The sequence below is a fragment of the Dreissena polymorpha genome, chromosome 6, assembly GCF_020536995.1.
Source record: "Dreissena polymorpha isolate Duluth1 chromosome 6, UMN_Dpol_1.0, whole genome shotgun sequence".
NCBI classification, from domain to species: domain Eukaryota; kingdom Metazoa; phylum Mollusca; class Bivalvia; order Myida; family Dreissenidae; genus Dreissena; species Dreissena polymorpha.
Window position 1 is genome coordinate 51,221,457 of NC_068360.1, and position 26,342 is coordinate 51,247,798.

At 35.3% G+C, this 26,342-nt stretch overlaps 1 protein-coding gene across 1 annotated transcript in view; it reads left to right on the top strand.

The window, feature by feature from the left end:
* LOC127834543 (uncharacterized) overlaps positions 1-16,753 on the top strand; it is an 85,969-nt gene extending 69,216 nt beyond the window's left edge. The window contains exons 2-4 of the mRNA XM_052360525.1: positions 12,019-12,217; positions 13,340-13,493; positions 15,758-16,753. Coding sequence (XP_052216485.1) covers positions 12,026-12,217; positions 13,340-13,493; positions 15,758-15,822 — 411 coding nt within the window. The 5' untranslated portion in view covers positions 12,019-12,025 and the 3' untranslated portion in view covers positions 15,823-16,753. The remainder of the gene's footprint in view (positions 1-12,018; positions 12,218-13,339; positions 13,494-15,757) is intronic.
* The last annotated feature ends 9,589 nt before the right edge of the window (positions 16,754-26,342 follow it).

Consider the following 26,342-nt stretch of genomic DNA (forward strand, 5'->3'; position numbering starts at 1 on the left):
TTGTGAGATCCTTCTTAAACCAACAGTATGACCGTTGCATGAAGTTTTATGCCCAAACTGTGATTCCCGAACCAGGTAGAGAGAGTCCAGTTCCACAGTGTCAGTTAACTGCTTTTTATAAACTGTGGCAAAGTCATATGACATCAGCAGAGTATGAAAGTGAGTGTCTTCCATTAATTCTGCTCTCCTCCAAAGGAACAAAACCTGCATTGTATTCTGCAATTTTTAAACTCTGCACTACTGTTCGTCAGTTGCTCTATCAGATAAAGCTGCACAGTTATCATATATAGATAACCAGAAAATGACATCACGAGCTACAGATGGATTTGATGCAACAGCCAGAGGTAAAATCAGATATATAGGTGGTTATGCTGTTGCCAAGCTCAAATACAACTATATGTGCCAAGTTAAATCGAATATGTACAAAACCAGTGCATTGGGCGTTAGTAAATTTAACACAGCGTCAGTATTGGTGGAGTTCCTAGAGAAGATGACAGTTAGTGAGCACCATTTGATTACTGTAACTGAAGATCCAGGAAGTCTATCAGAAACCTCAAGAAAACAGAATATTAATAGAGGTCTGACAAATATCTCTGACCAATGTTACCACTGTTTTGAAAGTATTGTAACAGCATCATTGAATGAACTAAGTTCAAAAAACTTGGTCAAACATGGAAATAGTCTTCATGATCATGTAATTAAGACCCTTGAAGAAAATAACCAGTTTTTTGCAAGCTTTTATAAAATTTGTAGTGGAAATAATGCAAACCCAGCTTCAAATGACAACATCAGAACACTTTACAGAGAGTGCATATACAAGGTATCCTCGATACTATTGAAGCAGTTTTCAAGGGATTTTATGGAGTCCTGCAACACTCGTAAGAAAATGGAACACCGTAAACAAATCCAAGTTTCAGAGAAAAAGACCGCTCACAATACACATTTCAAACAAACCAAAAGTCTCAACCCTATTTCTATTACTACTACAGAACAGCCCGGCACATCTGGAGTGTCTTCAAAAAAAAGATCAGCTTCAACACATTCAAATCATACTTTTCTAGGCGCGTTGGCTTCTTCAGAACAGCCAGGTTCATCTGGAGTGTCTTGTAAAAAGAAGTTTTTAAAAACACAAACAGCAGTGAAAAAGACTAAAAGAGCTGCAAGTCAGGAAAAAACTGATAAACCACCAGAGAATGATGATGGTGATGAGGAAAGGGAGGAGGAGGAAGAGGAGTCATGTTACAAATGTGGTAAAGCCTACACTGAAAATGAAGAATGGATAGCTTGTGATATATGTAACAAGTGGCACCATCGACGGTGTTGTGGGTTATCTAGTTTAACAAAATGGAAGTATTACACAAAAGTAAACAGAAAGTTCTGTTGTCCAGAATGTGAATAATATTGTCATTTGTTTGACCCATTACATAACAATAACAAGATTTAACTCTTTGGGAAATAAGGAATACATCAACATGTTGACAAAATAATACATTGCTCATGTTTGACATTATAAGTAAGTTGCAAAAGCAATTTTTCTTTTGTCTCAGTATAATTTTTAAGTCATCTCCTGCCGAGTGCAAAATGCCATCAGTAGATAATAATAATATAAATACACCATTTAGTTAAAAGGGTTTTTGTTTTATAACTTTTGTTATTCTTTGTTTAAGCTATTACCACACGATAACGGGATTTTACGGGTTTGGTGCTGACAACTCTAGAAATCATTGTGAACAAACGAGGAATTGCTCATATTGAACAATTTCTCCTTTTATCACAATGCTTTCTACCCTTCCAAAGCTATTTCTTCATATTCCATTATAATTTTAATTGTCGTCTGCAACTTCTTTAAATTTGGGACAGTCCAAAATGTGTCGTTTGGAAAAGAGTTTAATCCTATATTGGTGGTTCTCATTAGAATGATTGATATCATAAGTAATAACATAGGAATTTACATGTTTATTATTATTGGATATTTTTTAAGTAACATTCCATTTGAATTATCATATTTATGTAGACCTGACAATAAATGATGTTTAACTTTTTGCTCCCTGCAGAAGCATTTTTGCATCTTGCGGCTGATGACATTTGAAAGCCTAGAGACAAAAGAAAAAAAATGCTCATAATGAGCTATTTCTTCTTTTGTCACTGGGTTTTCTTATGGTGTATAAAAAACAAGATCTACATTGCTATCTGCAATATAATAGAGCTAATTTAAATTTGTCTGCTGCAAATTCTACCAAAACTTTCTGATTATTCATCCTCATGTGTTTAGTTAAGTATTTTACCACATATTATGTTATAAATATTATGTTATAAAGTCTTTTTTAGCAAATAAATCTTAAGTTCCAACATTTTTATGCCCCCTTTCGAAGAAAAGGGGGCATATAGTGATCGGACTGTCCGTCTGTCTGTCCGTCCGTCTTTCCATCACACTTTGTGTTTAGGTTTCGAAAAATGCTCATTACTTCTATGTCCCTTGAGATATAACCTTCATATTTGGTATGCATGTGTATATGGACAAGGCCTTTCCATACACACACAAATTTTTACCCCTGAGACCTTGACCTTGAACTTCGGGTCCGCGTTTAGGTTTCGAAATCTGCATTTAGGTTTTGAAAAATGCTCATAACTTCCATGTCCCTTGAGATATAACCTTTATATTTGGTATGCATGTGTATATGGACAAGGCCTTTCCATAAGCACACAAATTTTTACCCCTGTGACCTTGACCTTGAACTTAGGGTCCGCGTCAAGGTTTCGAAATCTGCGTTTAGGTTTAGAGAAAAACTCATAACTTCTATCAAGCGTTTATAGGGGGCATAAGTCATCCTATGGTGACAGCTCTTGTTACATTTTGTTTTTGCCCTGTCTGTTTGTTTGTTGGTTTGTGTCAAACTTTAACATTGGCCATAACTTTTGCAATATTAAAGATAGCAACTTGATATTTGGCATGCATGTGTATCTCATGGAGCTGCACATAGTGAGTGGTGAAAGATCAAGGTCGTCCTACAAGGTCAAAGGTCAATTATATGGGGGGGGTCACATACACATCTTATTAGTTCTGTTCCCACATTTTGAAAACCTAATGGGTACAGATAACCACTTTTGAAAGAGAGTGGGCATGCTGTACAAACTGACTAGACCCTGACCAGGCAAGCTCCTAAAGGCAGTGTAGAGTGACTATTAGTAGAAAAATGCCATGCTGAAACATTGTCAAAACGATGATACAGCATTGAACCAGAGTCACTGACATAACAAAATCATTCTGCATGGTAGGCATAGGTTGATTCAGCCATTACTTAATATTATCGTAAGGTCGACCAATTCATTGCTAAGTTTTGTTAAGTTCACAGCACTTAGTGTTGCATTGGAATTTAAAATCACTTAGCTCAGTTTTGCATATAAATCACTTAGCTCAGTATTTCATAGAAATTTAACATCACTTGGCTCAGTTTTGCATACAATTTAACATCATGTAGCTCAGTTTTGCATATAAATTTAACAGCACTTTGCTTAAGTATTGCATTGACTTAAACAGCACTTGGCACAGTATTGTCTGATATGAGTCTACTCTGTTCGCAAAGGTGTATATCATGGACGTTATATCATGGGCAATTGGTTAAATAATCAATATGGGAAGGACAAATTGTTTGTTAAGTTCACATTACCAGGTTACAAGACTCATTTTGAGGTCTGTCAAAATTTTCAGTCTTGCCGCTATTATTACTCTGATGTTTCCCTGCAAGGGACGCTGTGCTGGTTCCCTTTCCATGTTTATATCAAACAACACAGTTTAAGTTATGGCAAAAATCGTTTTCATATTTAAATCGTTTTCTAATAATATAGGATTTAATTTTTTGCAAAAGTTTAAACATTTTGAGTTATATGTCAATTGTTATCTTACCTTTTAACTTTTTACAATTTCAACCAATCAAATAACGCGTTCCAGTATCTGCGCAGTGCGGGATTCCAAGCCGGCAAATGGCGACTTTTGACGTGTAGAATTATTGTGTGTAAAAACGAGTCGATTTCTTGGCTAATATTCGGAGACGGAGCGAGTAATTGATGTGGACAGTGTTCCTTGGATGTGTTTTATATGGAGCTATAGACAATTTATCGGGGAATCGCTTATTACGTGCCCAACAGGACTCGTCCAGTGTAAACACAAGTGGACAGGCTTAGCTACATCGACCGAATTTTGGACAATTTCTCGTGTTTGAGGCCCTGTGGACAGTTTAATACTGCGTCGAATCGAATGACACTGATACCGATTGAGAGATAATTTATTTTGCTGTAAAACTGTGCAGAGTTTTTGGTGATAAACACATGAACTGTTTAGCAGTGCGTTATAATGCATGTCCAGTAGTTGAATTGCGTTGGTGCCCTTTTCCTTTTTCTTACATAAACAATTTTTTTTTTTTTTTTTTTTTTTACTGGACCCTGTGGTTGCACATCGTCTGCTCGCATTTTCCCGATCTCACTAATATGCAAATTTTACAAGCTCCGCCCACATGACTAAGGTTACACAACACATTTTAAAGATTAGGTCTTAAACCACTTAATTTTATACGGTAGGATGAACCTGAATGATCATGAGGGTTGGGTCTTCAAGGTGCAACGATCAATTATCTATGATGATTTATGCATGTAGACAAAGTTTTCCACCAAAACTAATAGACTTTCCTGATGAGAAGTTGATCTTATTGGGACAATATGATATTTATAGACATTGGGTGCATCTGAAACAGTGTACACATGTTAAAATGCTCAGAAGAGGAATCCCCTTGAGGTGCATGCATTGTCCAGAGGAGTAGCATTATGACTGTTGTGCAGTTCAAACGATTGTTAAACTACTTATGTTCATTTTAAATCAAATTTAATCTTTAATCATTAATGTTACTATTACAAAGTTAAGCTTCAGTGCAGATATCATGTTTTAACTGTGATTTAGTGACGTAAAGCCTGTTGACATACTTACCGCGAGAATATAATATGGCGTCTCGTACGCATCAGTGAACAGTATGGTGTATTAACTGCTTGGCACGAAATAAAACATTATTTATATGAATGAAAATTAGATGGATATCAGCGGAAAAGTAGTTTATCTTCGCAAAAGAGTCTATAATTTATAAATTAAGTATTTATTTCAACTTTAATTTTTATTTGAACGTTAAGTACCACGAGAATACGGATGACCAGTATACTACTTTTACTAATTTATAACAAAAAACACCTGTTTTAATAAAGTAATATAACCAGAAATTTAGACAGTATCATTAATTATTATAAAGACGAAAATAAAAAATAAAGCAACATGAAATATTTAAACATAAAAAAACCTAACATCCGTTACAAAATGAACTATGTGGACAGCATCGTTATCAAATCAACATCAACGTGGTAAAGTGTTTGTTTACAACAAGTCAAATGAGATTGATTGCAAAATGCACAAGGTGATCCAATATGGAAATGGCATAGCAGTTTTTGTTTCAAATTTGTCCTCTGAACACACTTACCTTCGTATGATGAGGAAAGTATGATGAAATTTTCAGACAAAAGTACGCCTTCATGTATTCAACTGTTAGCGCGTGTCAACTCTCTGTTTTGAACGCGGTGACATGTGAATAACCAAGCCGTGACAATCGCAATAGGCCACAAACAACTATTTTATAACGGACGTTAAAGATCATGGATTTTAAAAATTTGTTAGTTTTTGGTTGGGCAGACAAACATTTAAGCAGCCAAAAGACAAAACTATGTTTGATTAAGAAGGAAGGATCCAGAAGTTGAAAGATTTTAATGTTCATTAGACTCAAGTACCTCCGCGATTGTCAGGAGCTTAGTAACAGAGGTTAATCGCATTTTTATCCCCTATTGAATTCAGGGAAAAACAAAACTAATATCATCGCTATCGTCAGTTGTACCAACACAAGTCAGTTCAAAACATTTAACATAATGGTGGAGTAAATATAAATGGTGTTTATCCGTAAGTTTTCCTAAATTCGTATCACTTATAAACAGCCTTTAACATTTATAACGGATGTTAAATGAAAATCGGCGACAAGATTCACACGATTATTTTCCAAAGCGATGGAAAATCATAGTTCTGCTATATAATAAAAATGAATTACTTTAAGTACGACTTAATATCATGGCCACTTACATAGATGGAACGATGAACGCATGTGTTACCTTCAAAATGACAGACAGGCAAAAAAATGAATCATTTCAAAATTATGTTCATTCTCGATAGATCGTTTAAGGTATATTATAAACAAGTAGGATGTAAATATGGAAATAATCCATTGCTTGGTACATGATTGCTCGTGCAAGATCGTATATATTATAGTATTAATATAAGCACACGTTTTAAATGTTTATATCGTGGTGATTGCTTTTCCTCAAACTAAATGGTCTCGTATAGAAATAAATAATAAATAAACCTGTTTGACCTTTACCGTAAGAGCTATGGACTCAGGTGTTGTGCGCGACAAGTAGTTGGTACTCATTTCTAGCAAGTTATTTTTAAATTTTTTGATGAATAATGAAGCAACAGTCCTGCAATACGGACACGTTCATTTTTTAGCACTTTTATAACGATATTAATCATGTCATATTCACACCATGACAAAGAAGTTTCTTTTAAAGGAGTCTGCTATACGTAGGTGGTAACATAAACTTTCATCAACAAGAGTCTAGTTACCGTGTGAAAATTATGTTTCTTCGTTGCGTCTATTCAGCACTTATAGTCACCCTAAACCGGTCGAAAAAGGTATTTAAAAAAACTATACAACTTTCATAACACCCGGTTTAAAGAATAAAATGACATTACCCTGACCCAACACTTGCAAAATGATGATATAGTTGCATATGTTAAGGGTTTGTTTATTTACTTTTTACCTAGCTACAAGATAAAGCTATAAAGCTATAAATATATCATATTAACCCAACAAAAGGTCAACTTTACCCAACATCAACCAAACATAATATAAACTTGACCCAACATACTGTCCACTTAACCCAAAATAATTTTAACTTAACCCAACATAGTGTCAACTTTACCCAACATAATGTTAACTAAACCAAACATACTGTCCACTAAACCCAACATAATGTTCACTTAACCCAATATGATGTGAACTTAACCCAACATGATGTTCACTTAACCCAATATAATGTTACCTTTACTAAACATAATTTTAACTTGACCCAACATACTGTCCTCTTAACCCAACATAATTTTAACTTTTTACTCATATGCCTTTACGCAGGAAAAATAAATACAAAATAAGCATACATTTACAACATTATTAAAATATATGATATAATACATTTTTATTAAGAAACGGATAAGTTATCATCGCAAGCGATCTTTTATTACTTTCGTTTGTATAGAGAGTACATGTACGAGCATTATGACATTTTTAACGTATACTTTAAGATTTTTACTGCTAATGTGTGTATTATAAAAAAATACTAGTAAAACCTTAACCTGACTTATGGTCTATTCATGCAAACGGGCAATCATGCTTAGAAGCTGGTCAAAGGCATATATGTTGGTCAGTGAATGTTCTTTAATATACTGAAATCATATGAAATGTTTTATTAAAGTCTGTAGTTTATATAGAGCTATACATTAGTTTCACGCACAATTTACCCAGAATTGTATAAGTACAAAAGAGAGAAGAGTTGTGACAAATTGCAGGTCAGGGTAATGGAACGTGCATACCTGTAGTAGAAACAGCAATATGAAGAAGTTGCATGTTTTGCTTTACCAAATATCTAAGTTTAAACATTGACTATATTTCTGCTATATTATATTTTAGAGTTTTATAAAACACGGCCATTGACCTCACATAATGAATTAAAACACATGTGTGAAGTTTGAATTGAAAACCTATTGTAAACCTAGAATTATGGAGAAGTTGCAGGCTGACCTTTACCAAATAATAAAGTACACACATGTATATAAGTACATGCTAAATTGCATGTCAGAGTACTGGAACGTGGTCAGCTACATCACACACTCTTTCAAAACACATGTAGAAGAAAAGGCATATAAAGAAGTTGCATATTTACCTTAAACAAATTTTGAATTACACAAGGGGACATAATTCTGTTAATTTGCAGGTAAATTGGTTACTGATAGTATTCTTAGTAATCAAGGTGAAAGTCGTGGACATAATATAAGTTGTCGTAGTGATGATTGATATGATGGAATACAAAATTAAAACAATCATAAGTTTGCATAAAATAATGATTTAACAGACAAGTTAAGTATTAAGTATTAGGTTATGTATAAGCAATTGCAACTACTGCGCAATAAGAATATTTGCATGGACGAAAAAAATGATAAAATATATCGGCCTCGACATACGAATGTTCTAGTTGCGTCAGTTGAATTAATCGATGAAACCGTAATCCTTATTCATCATTCTTTTCATAGAAAAGAGTGAGTACGGGCAGGGTAACTCGCCCTTGAGTTGATTTTGACCTTGCGTCGGACAATTTTATCGTTGTAGTTTGCAAAAATATTTGTTGTTTAGCATGATTTGTGACGTTAAATCGAAGACTTTAGCCTTCATACTCAAAATTAATTAAATTTCGAAATAAAATGTTATCAAATATTATCTCACAATGAATTTAGATTTGCTACATTATTAATGACTTCTGGTGACGGTCATTTCAGAATTTTCAATTATCAATCATCTTTATACCATCGGCATATTTGTTTGATACGTTTCACATCATTAACAAATGACTTGATATTAAAATCATTACCTTATTCTGTAATAATGAAAGGTAATTTTCAGTGGTTCGCTCTATTGTATAGATTTAACAGTAAAAAATGTATAACAACTCAATTAGGCCTTGAGGCGAAAGCAATTTGCCCTTATGTCGAACATAAGTTTATCTATTGGCAGATGCATACGGTTGATAAATAACCACATATTCATTCCAATTTACACGACTCAAACCATAAAGAATCCCATAGCTCACAAACAACATGAATCACATAATGTTTTATCTTTGTATGTTTGTACTTTTTTGTCACCCCTCAGTGCTACAAATGGTTCCGTTGTTGTTAAGTTCAGATAAACACTAAAAGTGACCATGTAATTTGTCCTCTTTTTATAACTTATTGTCTTCAACATGTTGACAAAATAATTTACGTCAACATGTTAACAAAATAATTTGCGTCAACATGTTGACAAAATAATAAACTTTTAACTTCAAAACAGGACTGTTACTGTGCAATTTGCATTTTTATAAATATATGGAATATATAAGCAAATAAATGCTAAATACAGATATGTGTCCGTGCTAAGGGCGAATGTATCCGACTCATGGGCGAATTCAGTGGGTTTTGTTAATCAACAGTTTTCCAATGAACATAAGCTGGGAATCAAATAATTATTTGTAAAATAGACTCATATGATATGATACTTATGGCCTGCACAAGCAAAGCCTCACACAGCTTGTTATTATAGACTTATACCTTTAACCCGTTCGACAAAAGTTACCCTATTCAGTTACTTGTTGCACAAGTTAAGTAACGGAAAAGTTTAATTTTCAAATTGAATGAAAAGATTCATATTCTTCGGCAGTGTGCAAGATAGGTTAACAGCTATTATTATTGTGCACTCACAGCATCAGCCTACGCATAAAACGCTTGCAAAACAATCTTTGCAGAAAATAATTTATTGTGCAACCACCTAATATGTGCAGGATTTAAATCAATTTTAAAATGACAAATCTGCTGGATCTTTTAATGCTAAACGCTTTCCAATTTGTTTTGTTTGCGCAAGTAAAGTTTTAAACGTCATGACTAACTCGGAAGTTATAAACACATTTTGTTGAATGTTTAGAAAACAGGTTTGTATGTTAACTAGATTTCGGAATGAAGGCATTTTGTGTTTCCTATTGACTGTAAGCCTTGTGAATGTTGCTGCAATATATGTTAAGATAATGTTAAACATTTTAAAACTATATTCGCCCAAAGCCCCCATAACTATACACTGGAAGCAATTGCTTCCATACAAAGAGATGCTCGCATATAACAGGCACCGTCACACCTTGACATTTAATATACTAGTTTTAAAATCCACATGGGCTTTAATACAATTACTGATTAAAATTTGAACAGTTATAGAGTATGAGCAGGGCGGAAAGAATTTGTATGGCAGTATATCTTAGTGTTTGCAAACTAATTTAAATATTACCATATATAGGCACGTTTAGATAATTGTAGTGGCATCACATTCTATGTGAATTCCTCAGATCACGCAGGCTCCATGCTCCATGCTCCATGCTACCGATCTCGATTACATTCTTATTATTCGTTTAAATCTATTAATTTCAGTGGCTGAAATTGAGGTTATCCTCATGCGTCTGCCGTACCTGGTGATTATCTTACCAACCAATCGGATGCAATTACGTAAGCTTTTGCCCGGGTAAAATCCGGGTAAAATCCTGGATTCCATCGGGCTTCTTGCTATATAATTAGACGCTTGAGAAGGAAAGGCAAAGGAGGTCTACAGCCATCGGTAGTTCTGCTTCGACGAGCGGATTAGTAAGTCAAAAGGCAACGTCAACGCGTATTCAAACCAAAGGTAAAACTTATACATTGTGTTCTTGTTTTGCTTATACATGGTATTGTTTAATTTTGTTAAATGCAAAATAAGTATTGAAACATGTCGTTTAATGCAATTGTAAGTAATAACAAATAGCGTAATTTACTTGAGAAATAATTTAATAAGGATATCGAGTAGCATTGAATTATTAAATAAAGGCAACTGACGCAGATTATTTTATAGGTCGCACACTTTGGTCTGTAAACGATATAAACTATTCATAGAACTGTTATTATATGCATGTTTTAAAAGAACTTATGTACTTAGACAATGCACATGTTGAATTAAATATTAAACACATTTGATCATTTTGGGGAGTGTATTAATGGTTAATTTTACCCACCATATAACATTTGCATACAATTTAAGACAGTGGTGGGTCTTTTAATTTTTTGAAGCTGTACCACGTCGTATTATTTTTTGAACATTTAATGTTTTTAAAGTCAGAATTAATTATTAAGCAGTAAATGCTTTAAGTTAAAAATAACAATACATGCCGTATATGTATAGTTAATCAGAGGGGAAGAAATGCATTATCGTGTTGTTTATTTTATAAATAAAATAATAAATTTGCCGAAGCTGTAAAATTTGACTCTGTTCTTGATTTATTCAATAGTTATTTCTGGAAAATATATGATATATAAATCATAAAATACGCATATATAAATAGCGTGTGATGGTTACTTGTTTTCATTCGTTTCCGAATCAAAGAAAACACTGTTTGTTTTTGTTGTAACGAAATGGGCTTCGATTCTCCACCCTGACATTGGCAATTTTTCATTTATTATTTTTACCTCCTTATGATCACAAAGGATATGTACACATGCCCAACTGCGCATAATGCAATGCGGAACAAAATATTACTATAAAATATAACAATCATAATTGTCTTGATATCACAATAAGTGCATATATGCAAATTAAGTAGAACGTAATTTTTATAACCCGATTACAATCCAATTCCGAACCCATCTAATGTCTTATTTGAAAGAAAAATACTGTTTTACATGTTTACATTTCAAGGTTTGTTCAGAGGTTTAGAAAGCTCATCCCAACTTTTTGTTTTCAATATTTTAAATGTAAATGAATCATTTCTCACTTTTTGAACAGCCAGCTTTCAAAACGAAACTAAGTATACTTACAATCTTAACAAAATATTATTTCCGACGAAAACCGAAATAAAACGCCGACTTTCCCGAATGAAGCCGTATTTACTTGAGTGCACTCTATTATGAATGATAACGTCAGTTGACATCGTATAAAAACGCTGGAGTTTATTAGTCTTTACACTACCTTAAGAATAATACCCTGACATATACTTGTATCTAAGGCAAAGCAAAAGTAATAGTATCAGTAAATGTGTATATATTTAAACGATTTGCAGGACAAAGATGCTGTACGTGCTGATTCTAGCGATTGCCCTCGCATGCGTCTCTTGTGATGCTTTTGGCTTCCGTGCAAGAACGAAAGAGGACAGTGGAGCACTAGATCTCTCTCGCCGTCAGTGGGGGTATTACGGTTATCCGTATTTATACGGTGGCATTACGATTATCGCCGTTGGAAGAAGAAGGAGAAGCGTTGAGGTTAGTTTAAATCAAGTTATGTTTGGTCAATTATGGTTGTTTGTTTGATTGGAATTTTCGCCGTTACCAACAGTATTTCAGTCAAAGCACAGCTGTAAGATAACCTTCTCGCATTTTCCTATGATATCTGGTTTCCCAGTTTAAAGTACACAAACAAGTAATTGACAACTACCCTACTGAAATAAAGGTAGGGTGTGAATGGCCGTAGAAAGGATGCCATGAATAATCACCACATAAGTCGCGTTCTGAGAAAACTGGGTATAATCCATGTGCGTAAAGTGTCGTCCCAGCTTAGCCTGTGCAGTCCGCACAGGCTATTCAGGGACGACACTTTCCGCCTAAATTGGATTTTTGCTAAGAAGAGACTCCATTTAAACGAAAAATGTCATAAAAGCGGAAAGTGTCATCCCTGATTAGCCTGTGCCGACTGCACAGGCTAATTTGGGACGACCCTACGCAGATGCATTATGCCCAGTTTTCTCAGAACGCGACTCACATAAGTTATGCGGTCGCGCCGGGGATCAAACCCGCAATCCTCGGGTTTGTAGTACAGCGCTCTAGCTAAATAATAAATAAATAAATTATGTCAAAACCTTTAAATCAAGCTTGGTGCCTTGTGTAAATTGCACAGTGTCTGCGATACATGAATCGGAAAGAAAGTCCAGAAACATTCGAATATTGTAAGAAAGGATTTTGTACAATGAAGAGATTGGTATAGTAATGATATTGTTTTTTTTTGTTTATACGAATGAGTATTCGTGGTAAACAATGTTTAATACTGTCAATAATATATCCAAACATAACGAAATACACATATTACATATTTTCTGACATTTATATGATTTTTAACATATTCATGTATTAGTCAGTTGTTTGAAAAGTAAGTAACCGAATGTTAAAGTTTATAAATTCAAGACTGTTACATAACCTGATGATAACGATCAATTACAAAGACATTGCTTTGATGAGTGATCAAGAATACATGTTGTCATGAAGATTTTATATATGCATAATAATAAGCAGCATTTGTAAAAGCAACTGTACTGCAACTGAAACAAGGCAGTGATTAAATCAATTTGTGTCTGTGTTCGTATGCACCTGTTAAAGCATTTAACGTTGCAGGGGGAGCGTTTCAAAGTGGAAATTAAAGCAGATCCGTGCGTTTTCGAGATTTACGATGCAAACAGAGATGACGTGATAACAATGGATGAGCTCGAAGCGATTTTTGGAGAAGGAGAAAAAACAAAAGAATTGGGAAAGGTGCTTGACGATTCCGGTGAGTTATTCTGGTTTATGATTCAACCTCATATGAGTCTCGCTCTGCGAAACGGGGGTTGAATGCATGTGCGTAAGGTGTCGTCTAAGATAAGACTGTGCAGTTCGCACAGGCCAATCAGGGTAGACACTTTCCGCTTGTATAGTATTTTTCGTTTAAAGGAAGACTATTCTTTACAATAATCCAGTTAAGGCGGAAAGTGTCGTCCCTGATTTGCCTGTACGGACTACACAGGCTAATCAGGGACGACACTTTACGCACATGCAATAAACCCCAATTTTCACAGGGCGAGGCTTATTTACACAAACTCAAACTCTTATACACAATTAAACACATGTTACACAGATCGGTCGCATTGGACTATTTTATGTATAATAATGCGCCTCCTAGTGGATCATATGTCGACTATTTAAGTTGTGCTTTCATTATGATATACCATAACATATCCTGTACATGTATTGAATTAAGCAATGTATATTTCCTTTAACTGGTCAGTGTAAAACATCGAAGAGTGGCAATATTAACTTCAGTATTGTTTATTTGTTGTTAATCTTTTTTTTTAAATACTCGAAATTCAGCTCTTTAATGTTGTTACACAATTGTTGGACAGATTCGAGCAATATTTTTTATGATGAACATATCATTTAAAATATCTAAGCGTTTAAAATTAGGACGTCATCAGGTCGTCGTCTGACGTCAACAAAGTGCGAGTTTGCATTCCGTCATGGCCGACTAATACATTTATTTCGTTATTTTTTAACTTATTACTATTAAATTGAAGTTCAAGATGTTTGCTTTAACACAATTTAGGAAATGCTATGTATATAGCTTAAATTAAGTATACATAACCATATGTTTTGGGCCTTTTAGGACCATTACTGCTGCTTAGTACTGAAAATGCATGAAGATGATCTTACCATTTAATAAAATGATGTTTTGATTCTTAAGCGTTTTAATCAAAGGCGAGATGCGCTTGGTACTTTGTAAGTTTAATTTCATCGTGCCTCAAACATGTAATGTCTGTTGCTCTGGTTTGACCATAATGTAGTTTTATTTTAATTGAATTGAAATGTATTCTTTGAACTGCTATTAATTAAAAGCCCCTCATGCCGTGAATTGTCCGCTTCAGAGCGGTGGCCCCAGATTTTTTCATGAGTGTGTGGTTGATATGCATTTGTGTTTCACGTCTTTAAATGTGTCGTTTGTAATACTGTTAGGCTATAGTTTTTTTCCAATTAGGCCAGATGCTATTATAATATATATCTTCTGCTGATGCAGCTGAAGTTTCAATTTAAATATGGGCCGCGCTCTGTGAAAAAAATGGGTTTGTATGCGTGTGCGAATAGTGTCGTCCCAGATCAGTCTGTGCAGTCTGCACAGGCTTATCAGGGACGCCTTTTCCGCCTTAATTGTAATTTTTGTTTAACGAAAGACTAATCTTGACGAAAATCCAGTTAAGGCGGAAATTGTCGTCCCTGATTAGCCTGTGCGGACTGCACAGGCTAATCTGGGACGCCACTTTACGCACATGCATTAAATCTCCTTTTCCCATAGCGAGGCTCATATAAGCTTTATAAAGTCGTTTTAGTTTGATGGTTAAAATAAGCATTTGAAACGTTTTTGCAAAATTAACATACTGCTGGACTGCGGGCGACTTAAAATTAATTTAAACCTTTTTATTTAAGCTCGATTGCATAGAAGTCGTTTTAGTTCGATGGTTAAGATTACCATTTGAAACTTTTTTGCAAAATTAACATACTGCTGGACTGCGGGCGACTTAAAATTAATTTAAACCTATTTATTTAAGCTCGATTGCATAGAAAGTACTTACTACTTATTTGAAACGCTCTCGAGTCCGTTTCCTGGGACTAGCTTCTACAACATTTATATACCTTTATAATGTCGTTTTAGTTTGATGGATAAGATAACCATTTGAAACTTTTTTGCAAAAATTAACATACTGCTGGACTGCGGGCGACTTAAAATCAATTTAAACCTATTTATTTAAGTTCGATTGCAAAGAAAGTACTTACTACTTATTTGAAACGCTCTCGAGTCCGTTTCCTGGCACTAGAACCAGTACTTGGTGGTTTTGGGGTAGATCTAAAGAACGCCCCCACAATGGGGATCGAACCCGTGACCTCCCGTCTGCCATACGGAGACCATATCCATTACACTACTTCGACCTTGACTTTATATCATACACTGATCTCGAAATATGCCATGCATTTTTGCTTGATTATCACGTTATACCTCTTTTGCAGGTGACGGTCAGGTGGACAAAGAAGAGTTCAAGGAGGACATGCATAAATATGTTGAAGGATGTTAAACTGGCGATGAACTATGCGTCCATAATTGTGTGAAAGTTGCTTTTATACGATTAGCTCATACAGAATGTTTAACCCTTTGCATGCTGGGAAATTTGTCGTCTGCAAAAATGTCGTCTGCAGAATTTCTAAAATTAGCATTTTCTTCGATTTTTTTCCCCAAAATACTATAAGAATAGCAAACAGTTTGGATCCTGATGAGACGCCACGTTCTGTGGCGTCTCATCTGGATCCAAACTGTTTGCAAAGGCCTTCAAAATTCGGTTCCAGCACTGAAAGAGTTAATTATAACCAAATGTCTGCTTATTTCGAAACAAAAATATAAATGTTGGTAAAAACAAGCCAAACTGCCGGGGTTACGTAAGAGATGCACATTTTGGACGTATAACATGATTTTTATATTTTATGTATTCTGATTTTTCAGCTTTCACTATCAATGTACACGTTTCTTTATATATTTAATCAGAAATATAAACAACGTTTTACTATTTTCATGAGACATTTTGACAGTTGTTGCTAGCAGTAGGCTATTGTTCAAGCATACATCCGTAATTCAATTCAAAGTCTACGTTGTATAAACTCTTAAATGCGTTACAAATGAATAATGTATAGTCTCACATAAGCCACTTAATCATTTGTGTTTTTTTAAAGATAAACACGCTTTCGTTTGCAAAGACACATTCTCACGTTAATTTTGCAGTCGAATTTATCAATCCTCATGCACATAAATTAATTTTAAGATTCTCAGCCTGGATTTGACAAAAACCGGGTAAATTTATACTTTCATGTATTATACCATCTTAACAATTTGTGATTGTCGAGACCATATTGCGTTATTTAAACTGATTAATAATTAATTGATAAATGAATTTGCAAGTGTGTTACTTTGTATCTCTATCTCTGCTGTGATTAAATAAATCTTTAGCTAAAAAACTTTTGTTTCGGTTTCAACTGATATGACTTAATATACCTCCCCCATGCTGCTTTGTCTCAGGAATAGCAGCCATAAGCATAGCTAATTTCAAGAGAAAAAAAACACAGAAATAAATGAAAACTGCGCACGTGGACATTGTATCTTGCAGACCGAGACTTATAGTGATGGCATGCGTAAAGTTTTTATTCAATAACATGTGGAATGTAGAAGTAGTTCCATAAAATTTATATAATTTTATGCGGAGGAATCGACAAAACAACTCACAGACCGACAGACACAGTGACTCCAATATACTGCCTGTCAAACATGGCTTGCGGTGGTATAAATATAAATGCACATATATTATTGAATATTTTAATCAACTCTTTAATGTACATAATAAACACATAAACAATTACTGTTCATAATAAATCTGCAAAGCCCACAACTTAGGCTCTACTTAGTCACAATCGGGCTACTTTAGTACGACTTGCAGCTTATTTCTTTGTGTAATGTCCTTTGTTCATTGCGATGTACAATCAATTAAAAAAAAAGTGTGATAAGGTTAATTGGCATGGGCCTGTTTTTTTTTACCAAACTATGTGATTTCCTCAAACTTCAACATATATAGCATACTCTTTTAAACTAATTCACTGCAATCAGTATTAACAAAAGCTCTTCACAATAGTTACAAAGTATAACCCCTGACGCCGCATATTTTATATATATAAGGGTTCACTTCAGTGAAATAGATCAGATACAATTCTAGTATGTGTTCTACAGTCCACCGATGTCTTCGCGATTTTCTCGAAAAAATAAACATTATTTCTGATTATTCAATACCATGTTTATCGGTGAAAATTAGATAAGAATATGGCAAATAAATAAATAATGGTTATCAGAAAACAACTGTAGAATAAGCGAATCACTTTATTATATCTATAATTCAGATCTGGAAATTATACTGCACATGCTCCTTTGCATGGAAGAAATGTATTGTTTTCTTTTCAAAATGCGATTCTAATTTTTCTGCCAAAACCCGAGTTTTTGATGCGTATTTTATGCGAAATGTTAATACAGATTTAAGACAATATTGAGTTGTAGGGTATTTTGCATTACACATACAATATACACATTGGCTTACAGAAACTATTTAGTTTAATTTTTTTTTTAAATCAATAATTATTTTATCATTATCACTTTATAATCAATTGAATCAAATGCTTTGTATTGAGTCCTTATTTAAAAAAAAGAATGCATGTATCCATCATCCCCCCCCCTCCTACAAAATTGCTCACGTTCAGAGAATTTAGAAAGAATCTCGAACCAGCAATATTCCCAAGAGTCCCAAGAGACCATACTGAAAATATGTTAATGCCAATTCTGGACTTGCTTCTGACTAATCCGGTTCATAGCGTGCCAATGCTCAGTTTGTTTTCTAATTTTAAATCCGCCATAAGGTCGACGTCGAGACGCCGTTAATTGTTTTCGACGCCTCGATTTGCGTCCATCTTTTAAGTATTGATTCGACGCGTTGAATCTACGGGAAAAAAATTAGTAGGATATAAGATGAATTTGCAAATCGTACCGGTATTTGCTGTCAACGGAGTCTTTACGTTTCGGACAAAATTACTGAAGTGCTACCTTCGACATACAGTTATCCCAAATGCGGACACTGATATGCTATATTCAGTATTTTCAGAGATTCTCATAAAAATTATGAGTACTTAATACTTGAAATTCGGATTTCTCTATTCCAGAAATGTTCATTTAAAATTAACAAACGCTGACATATGTGTGATTTAATCATTTATATGTAAAATATCGTTTACTAAAAAGCAACAAAAACAATGGATGGAAAGGAAAATATTGGCCGTTTTGATGAAACAATATGTGAGAAGGGCTGAACATTTCTTTCTTCATGCAAAAGTCAACTTAATAAGGGATGATCGGATAAAGGTTTATATCTGCAGTCAATATAAATGCGAATATTTGTCAGATGTGTATTTTGGGATACGGCAAGGCAAGACCTCACGCAGTTGAAAATATTATATAAGGGTCAAAATAGGCGTTGGTCCTTGAATGGTCATAACTTATGCAGTGTGCTCAGACAAAAATAATGTTCTCAATGAGCTGCTATTTAATCATATGTACATGATCTTTATGAAAATGGTGCACTCACCTAATCTTTGTAACAAACAAAACTCATATAAAGACTGAATGGATTTTACTAGTCTAACTCTTGTTCAAAGAATGCCATTAAGTACACATGTACGTGCACAAAGGTGTTGATATTTAGCGGACTTATAGAAGCGTTCATGCTTTTTCTTTACAAAAGGATAACGTTTGTCATATTTCAGGAACCATTCCAAGATTTTTGCAAATGATTCGTAACCCAGTTTTGCTGAGTATGCATTTTCATCTCGTGAAAAACTTTCTCTAAAAATACGAGCACAATATTTCCAGTTGCCCGGTAATAAAGTTCAACTTACACTTGAAATTGGGGATTTCGTTTCCTTTTCCACAACCGTTTAGTTAAATAATACAAAAACAAACTATAATAAGATTCAAATCAGAAGCAATCGAACAGCTAATTGAAACAATATCTATTCATAATCATACAGAAGGATGATATCACCTCAAAACCAACGTATGAATACATATATACCAGCGTTGATTCATGGGCTAGGAATATAACTCATTCAATACAAATGCCGCGATGATTTAAAAATCTTTGGATGCTCTCATTGCTGCGTCTATATTGTTCTTTAATATTTATGCTTTACTGAAATATAATTCGTCACAAATTATATTTTAGAGACCCCTGCCAAAAAAAGCTCAAATAAAGTTTATTTTCTTGGTGTCTTCAGTCGTTAACCAGTCCACTATCTCTTCTTTCTCTGGAATGTATTTTGTCGACATTTTCAATATCGAGTCTCGGGTGAATTCCGCTATATGCAGGAACCGGTGGAGGAAGGCAACGTTGATAGAGCACAGACTGTTTGCTCTGGCAAAACGGGGAAGACGGGGCTTCATGCATGTGCGTAAAGTATACCCCCATGTTAGCCTGTGAGTTCTGCTTTCCGCGTTTATAGAAGTTTTCGTTTAAAAAAAGTCTATTCTTAACGAAATCCATTCTAGGTGGAAATTGTCGTCCCTGATTAGTCTGTACGGACATGCATTAAGCCCCGTTTTCCCAGAGCGAGGCTCAATTTTGGTTTTTATTTCCTTTGTGAACGTGCCTTTAAGTTGAAAGTGTCAATTATACACCTCTTTAAATCTGTGCTCATTGTTCTAAATCGGCACTCAGCTGATACAGGCTTTACGTATCATATCTTATTGTTCTGTTTTTACCTTGACTCCTGAACAGGCCATTGTGGATTTGAAGAAAAATAAATATTAAAACAATGATGACAACTTATCACAACATACGCCCGTGACTTGCCCCAAAATGCGATCCTAAGTTAGGTCCGAATATAAGTTACCAATTCGCATAATTTCAGGGCATTTCTCCGTCAAATGTTACGTTATTAAGTGGAAACCGTAGTCCTTTTGATAGTGACATTGACCCTCAGCCAACGGGCTCTAAATGGAAACCCAAGCTAGGTATGCTTGTCTACTTTGAAACAAAATTCAAGTGCAATAACTCCATCCATACTAAAGTAATAGAGCGGTACTTGGTTTTTAATTTAAGTAACAGTGACTTTAGCCTTGACCAGACTTGCCCGAATTCATACTCTTCTAGGACTGCAGTTAAGCAACCTGCTAAAAAAAATTCAGTACAATACCTAAAATCTAATCCAAACTCAAATTATTTAGCGGAAAGCGTTTTGCTATTTTTAGTTACTATGGCCTTGACCTTCATCCGACTGACCAAAAATACAACCTCAAACTGGATCTGTAAGCTACATAGAAACCAAAACATTCACATAAAACGCGAAAGCAAATACCAAACCCAAAATGAAGTAATTGAGTGTATACGTTTTTACTATTTTAATAAGAGTAACATTGAACTTGATTCAACAAGCCCCAAATGCATAGAGAATACTAGGTTAGCGTTTAATACAGAGAAGTTTATGTTGCGAGGCTTAGAACGCCGGGAACGCGAGCCTTGGCGAGCGCTTTCGGTATTCGAGCCGAGCAACATAAACTTCTCTGTATTCAACGCTAATCTAGTATTCTATTTATCCCTTTTTTCAACGTGACATTTAAAATAAATAGATCTAATAACCTTAACAATAATTTTAATTCGTTCTTAAAAGTGCTTAAAATCTAACGAATGCAACCATGCGTAGTCATATAGAATGTATTTGTTCTGACCAGTACGCAAAATAGTCTTTAAAAAGTTCACACACAAAATGTAAAACGAGAAAAAACATCACCATATGCCTCGATTCAATTTTACGCAGCAAGCAAATTGTAACACATTACGACCGCGAAAAGAAGATTTTATTCATTTTATTTTCGAAATAAAATTATCAAAGTCCAATATGGCGGCAATAGCTCCTAACAAAATGATGTCGATGTCAACATACATGTACATGTAGATTTGCACACATAGTCGTTCTAAACATAAGTTATCAAAAAATCTATACTCGCCTTTTTTGTTCATGGACGCTGCAGATTTTGATGGCATCTAGATCTTGCCTTCGCATCGTGTAGTCTGTGAACCAAACACAAGATTATCCGTTATAATTATATTAAACTTTGAAACACATGTTGCAACTGAACCAAAATACACACCCATCACTAGGCCTATACTCTACACTCACATTTTTCATCCAAATAGGCTCGCACATTCTGAAAATCAATAACACGAATACGCTAGACCGACATGTAGATCTAAATCCTTCGTCTAGCTGGTTCCATCCGAGGAAAGTAGTCCATAGAATATGAACTTTTTCATAATAACTGTCACGATACATTAACAAGAAAAAAATGCACGTCTTCAATGTTTTATTCCCAGATATCGACTACTACTAGTATTACTAGTTTCGTGTACACCAAAAGATGACATCACAAAAATGACCCAATAAGTATTTCATTTTATGACGCCTTCAGTCAGCTGATTTATTATACGGATGGCGAAAAAGTATGTCCTTAGACTAGATCTAAAGATTGAAGGTCGTATAATTTTAAAGCTAAAGGTTTCTCGACTCTATAGATTTCTTTTGAAAAATCATTCAGTGTTAGAATAAAAAGTAGTCCGTGCACGCGACAAGTATATTCAACAAGGTGGGAGACAAGCTAGTTTATTCCATAAGGTGTTATACCGTCAATGTCGGTATTAACATGGGATAAAATCGCAGGCTAGGTCGCCCACCATTAAAACTTGCTATATCCATCTCCACACAGGCTAATCAGGGACGACACTTTCCGCTTTTATGACATTTCTCGTTTAAATGAAGTACATGTATCTTCTTAGCAAAAATCCAATTTAGGCGGAAAGTTTCGTCCCTGATTGGCCTGTGCGGACTGCACATGTTAATCTGGGACGACACTTTACACACATGCATTATGCCCAGTTTTCTCAAAACGCGACTCATTTGAATAACTCAATGGCTATTCATAAGTGTTTGTTAATCAATCTGGTTGGTTATCAAACTGTGTCGCGTTTTAATATAAAGAAGCGAAACTCCAGCTGCTGAAGCAGTATTGAATTCTTATTACATACAATAAGTTGGTCCTTTATTTAAGGCAAGAGACTGATTGCCTAAACGGTACAAAACAGCACAATACATGACAACATAAACACATATAAGAATAAAGCTGGGGTCACCGCCATGGAACGGTCAATGCAAAGCATTGGGGGTTTAAACCGGTTTTAGAGCGCTCAACCTCACACTTGGCCCGTTAATGCCCACAATTATGATTACTACGTTTCGTGATAATCAGATTTTAACTGTTGGAGTCCGAGAACAACATGGTTAAGTAGGCTATTTTTGCTTCGCTTGATCCGGCAGATTATCGAATTTGAGAAAAATATAAGGCTCAAAAACATTATCACCAAGTTACATGATAATACAGATACAGATTTAAACTGTTTACGTATGTACTCCTGGACGCCACCCGCCCAACTGCCGCTTGCAACGTGCCGCAGGTGATCCCGCAAGAGGTCCTGTTTTTTTTTAATCAGCGTATAAAATAAATAACAGCTCCGGTGAATAAAACAGGAGATTTAAGTAGACACCATTCAATGTACAATACATTGTACGTAATAAAACTCTTACATTTTACATTGTACGTAATACAACTCTTACATTAAACATTGTATGTAATACAACTAATCAATAAATTATATATGATAATTTGTTCCACAGTACAAAATCCATATACATATTATAATCCACAGCGACACTGTCAACCTAAGGAAATGCTAACTTAACTTGGGCGATACCCTTTACAAACAAGGAATTGCAAGCCGATCGGCCCTAATATTTATCATTATTCTCCTCAAAACAAAACTCAAAAGAACACCTCGTGCCATAAAAATCTGGTATGTTCTAATCGCATTCGGTTGAATTTTATATAGTATAATGTCGCTCACCAGTCCATTGTTCTGTCTGGCTTTAACACGCAAAGTGTCGAGATTTCCCTGTCGATTGTCTGTACGACGAGTGGACCCTGGGATGGACATTACCACCGTTGATATAGAACAGAATATTAGCTCTGGCAGCGCGAGAAGATTGCAAGGAAAACGACGATGGGTTAAAATTGGAGATAATGGACATATGTATACACATGTACTTTACTCAATCGCAACGAAATATCTTAACCTGAAGCTGGTTTTGGTTAAAAGAAGCTATGGATAAAAACGTGTGTTTCGGATGGCTTTTAATTTTCATATGTCAATATTTTTATATGTACAAAAATAAGGTAAATGTCTGTAAGGAAGCTTTTGATCTTCCAGGATTTTATGCTTTAATTTGTTTATGAAAAAAGTAAAAGACGCATTTGAAAAACAAGCATTAAGTTGCTTGGGCCAACCTATGGCCCGTTTTGTTACACATCTTAGATTATAATTGCAACACGGTACAATTTTCGAAGAGCTGCGACATCTATCAGCATTCTACCTTAACCAAAACTCAATAGAGAACCTCGTGCCAGAAAAATCAGGTATGTCGCCTTCGTTTCGAATTTCATACAGCTATAATGTTGCTGACCAGTGCATTATTACGCCTTGCTTTGCCACGCATAGTGTCTAGATTTCCTTGTCGATTGTCTGTAAAAGTGGACCCTGGGAGTTGACATGACCACCGTTGATATAGAACAGAATATTAGCTCTGGCAGCGTCAGAAGATTGCAAGGAAAACGGCGAACGTGTTAACATTTCATGAGCCAACATATGGCCCGTTGTATTACACATCGTACAGTGTATTTGCAACACGTTATATTTTCGAAGAGCTCCGATATCTATCATTATTTTCACCAAACCAAAAGTCAATATAACAACTCGTGCAATCGAAAGCTGGTATGCTCTAATTGGTTTCGTTTTGAATTTCATGTAGCTATAATGTCGCTGACCAGACCATTTAATGTCTGCCTTTGCAACGTAAATAGTTTTAACAATGTTCGTCGTTGTGGTGCTTGCTTATACATTCAACTGAATTGTAATCTAATAAAGGCAAATTTATAAACCGTACCAGAGGTTTTAGATCGTCAATACAATATCGCCAATACATACTAGCTACGGAGAAAACAAAATCACCGGAATTACCGATACATCAACAATATTATGACAGTGTGACTTAGTTCGTAGTTCAGCTTCCAAGCAGTCTCACAGTGTATGGAGTAGTATATTTAACCAAGGCTTACGTCGACGCGCATATACATGTACGGAAAACAGACGTTATCTAACTAGGAAGATTGCAGTTCGACATTGGCAATGCCATTAACAGACCAGAAACATACAGCTGAATGTACCAGTACATGTTTGTTTACGTACACAAAAAGGTAATACAATGGTTGCTAGAAATATTGACAGAAGATTTATTTTTTTTGTCTTACTGTAAATAACGTTTTAAGTTCATTCAAATCACAAAAGAAATGTCTTGGTCTTTGAATAAAAAACATGTGTACGGATTGCCTTGATCACACACGGTGTCTTATAACCTTGCAAAACACACATGTGGTCTTATAGCCTTGCAAATCACACATGGGGTCTTATAGCCTTGCAAATCACACACGGGGTCTTATGGCCTTGCAAATCACACATGGGGTCTTATAGCCTTGAAAATCACACATGGGGTCTTATCGCCTTGCCAATCACATATGGGTTCTTACAGCTTTGCAAATCACACATGAGATCTTATAGCCTTGAAAATCAAACATGGGGTCTTATAGCCTTGCAAATCACACATGGGGTTTTATAGCATTGCAAATCACACACGGTGTCTTATAGCATTGCAAATCACACATTGGGTCTTATAACATTGCAAATCACACATGGGGTGTTATAGCCTTACATATCACACATGGGGTCTTATAGCCTTGTCAATCACATATGGGGTTTTACAGCTTTGCAAATCACACATGGGGTCTTATAGCCTTGCAAATCACACATGGGGTCTTATAGCTGTGAAAATCACACATGGGGTCTTATAGCCTTGCAAATCACACATGGGGTCTTAAAGTATTGCAAATCACACATGGGGTCTTATAGCATTGCAAATCACACATGGAGTCTTATAGCCTTGCAAATCACACATGGGGTCTTATAGCATTGCAAATCACACATGGGGTCTTATAGCCTTGCAAATCACACATGGGGTCTTATAGTCTTGCCAATCACATTTGGGATCTTACAGCTTTGCAAATCACACATGGGGTCTTATAGCATCGCAAATCACACATGGGGTCTTATAGCATTGCAAATCACACACGGGGTCGTATAGCCTTGCAAATCACACACGTGGTCTTATAGCATTGCAAATAACACATGGGGTCTTACAGCATTGCAAATCACACACGGGGTCGTATAGCCTTGCAAATCACACATGCGGTGTTATAGCCTTGCATATCACACATGGGTTCTTAAAGCACTGCCAATCACATATGGGATCTTACAGCTTTGCAAATCACAAATGGGATCTTATAGTGTTGGAAGTCACACATGGGGTCGTATAGCCTTGCAAATCACACATGGGGTCTTATATCATTGCAAGTATTTGTTTGTCGGCGTATTCCATTGCGCACCGATATTAGCAATAACATAGTTATGACGTTTCGGAACGGATGCTATTGTTAATGATGAAAATGTGAATACTGTGTAATAAGGTAGAAGAGAGGACGATATTGATTTATCATTGAAACAAAGTTTAATGTTAATGATCGCTTACACCAAACATCGAACGCACAAGGTAACTATTTTCCAATGCAAAACACAAGCATGCGTGCACATTTCTCAAGAAAATTATGACAACAGAAAAATATTTAGTGATACATGACGGCTGGGATGAATGCCAATTTCGGTGGAAAGTTACCGACAGTGTTCTGTGCTTACGACAACGAGAGTGTGTAAAATGAAGGTTAGATACATCAAATACTCGGAAATATTCGCATTCATAAAACTGGTAAGCGTGCTGGATCCACGTAAGCTTAGCGAACTAC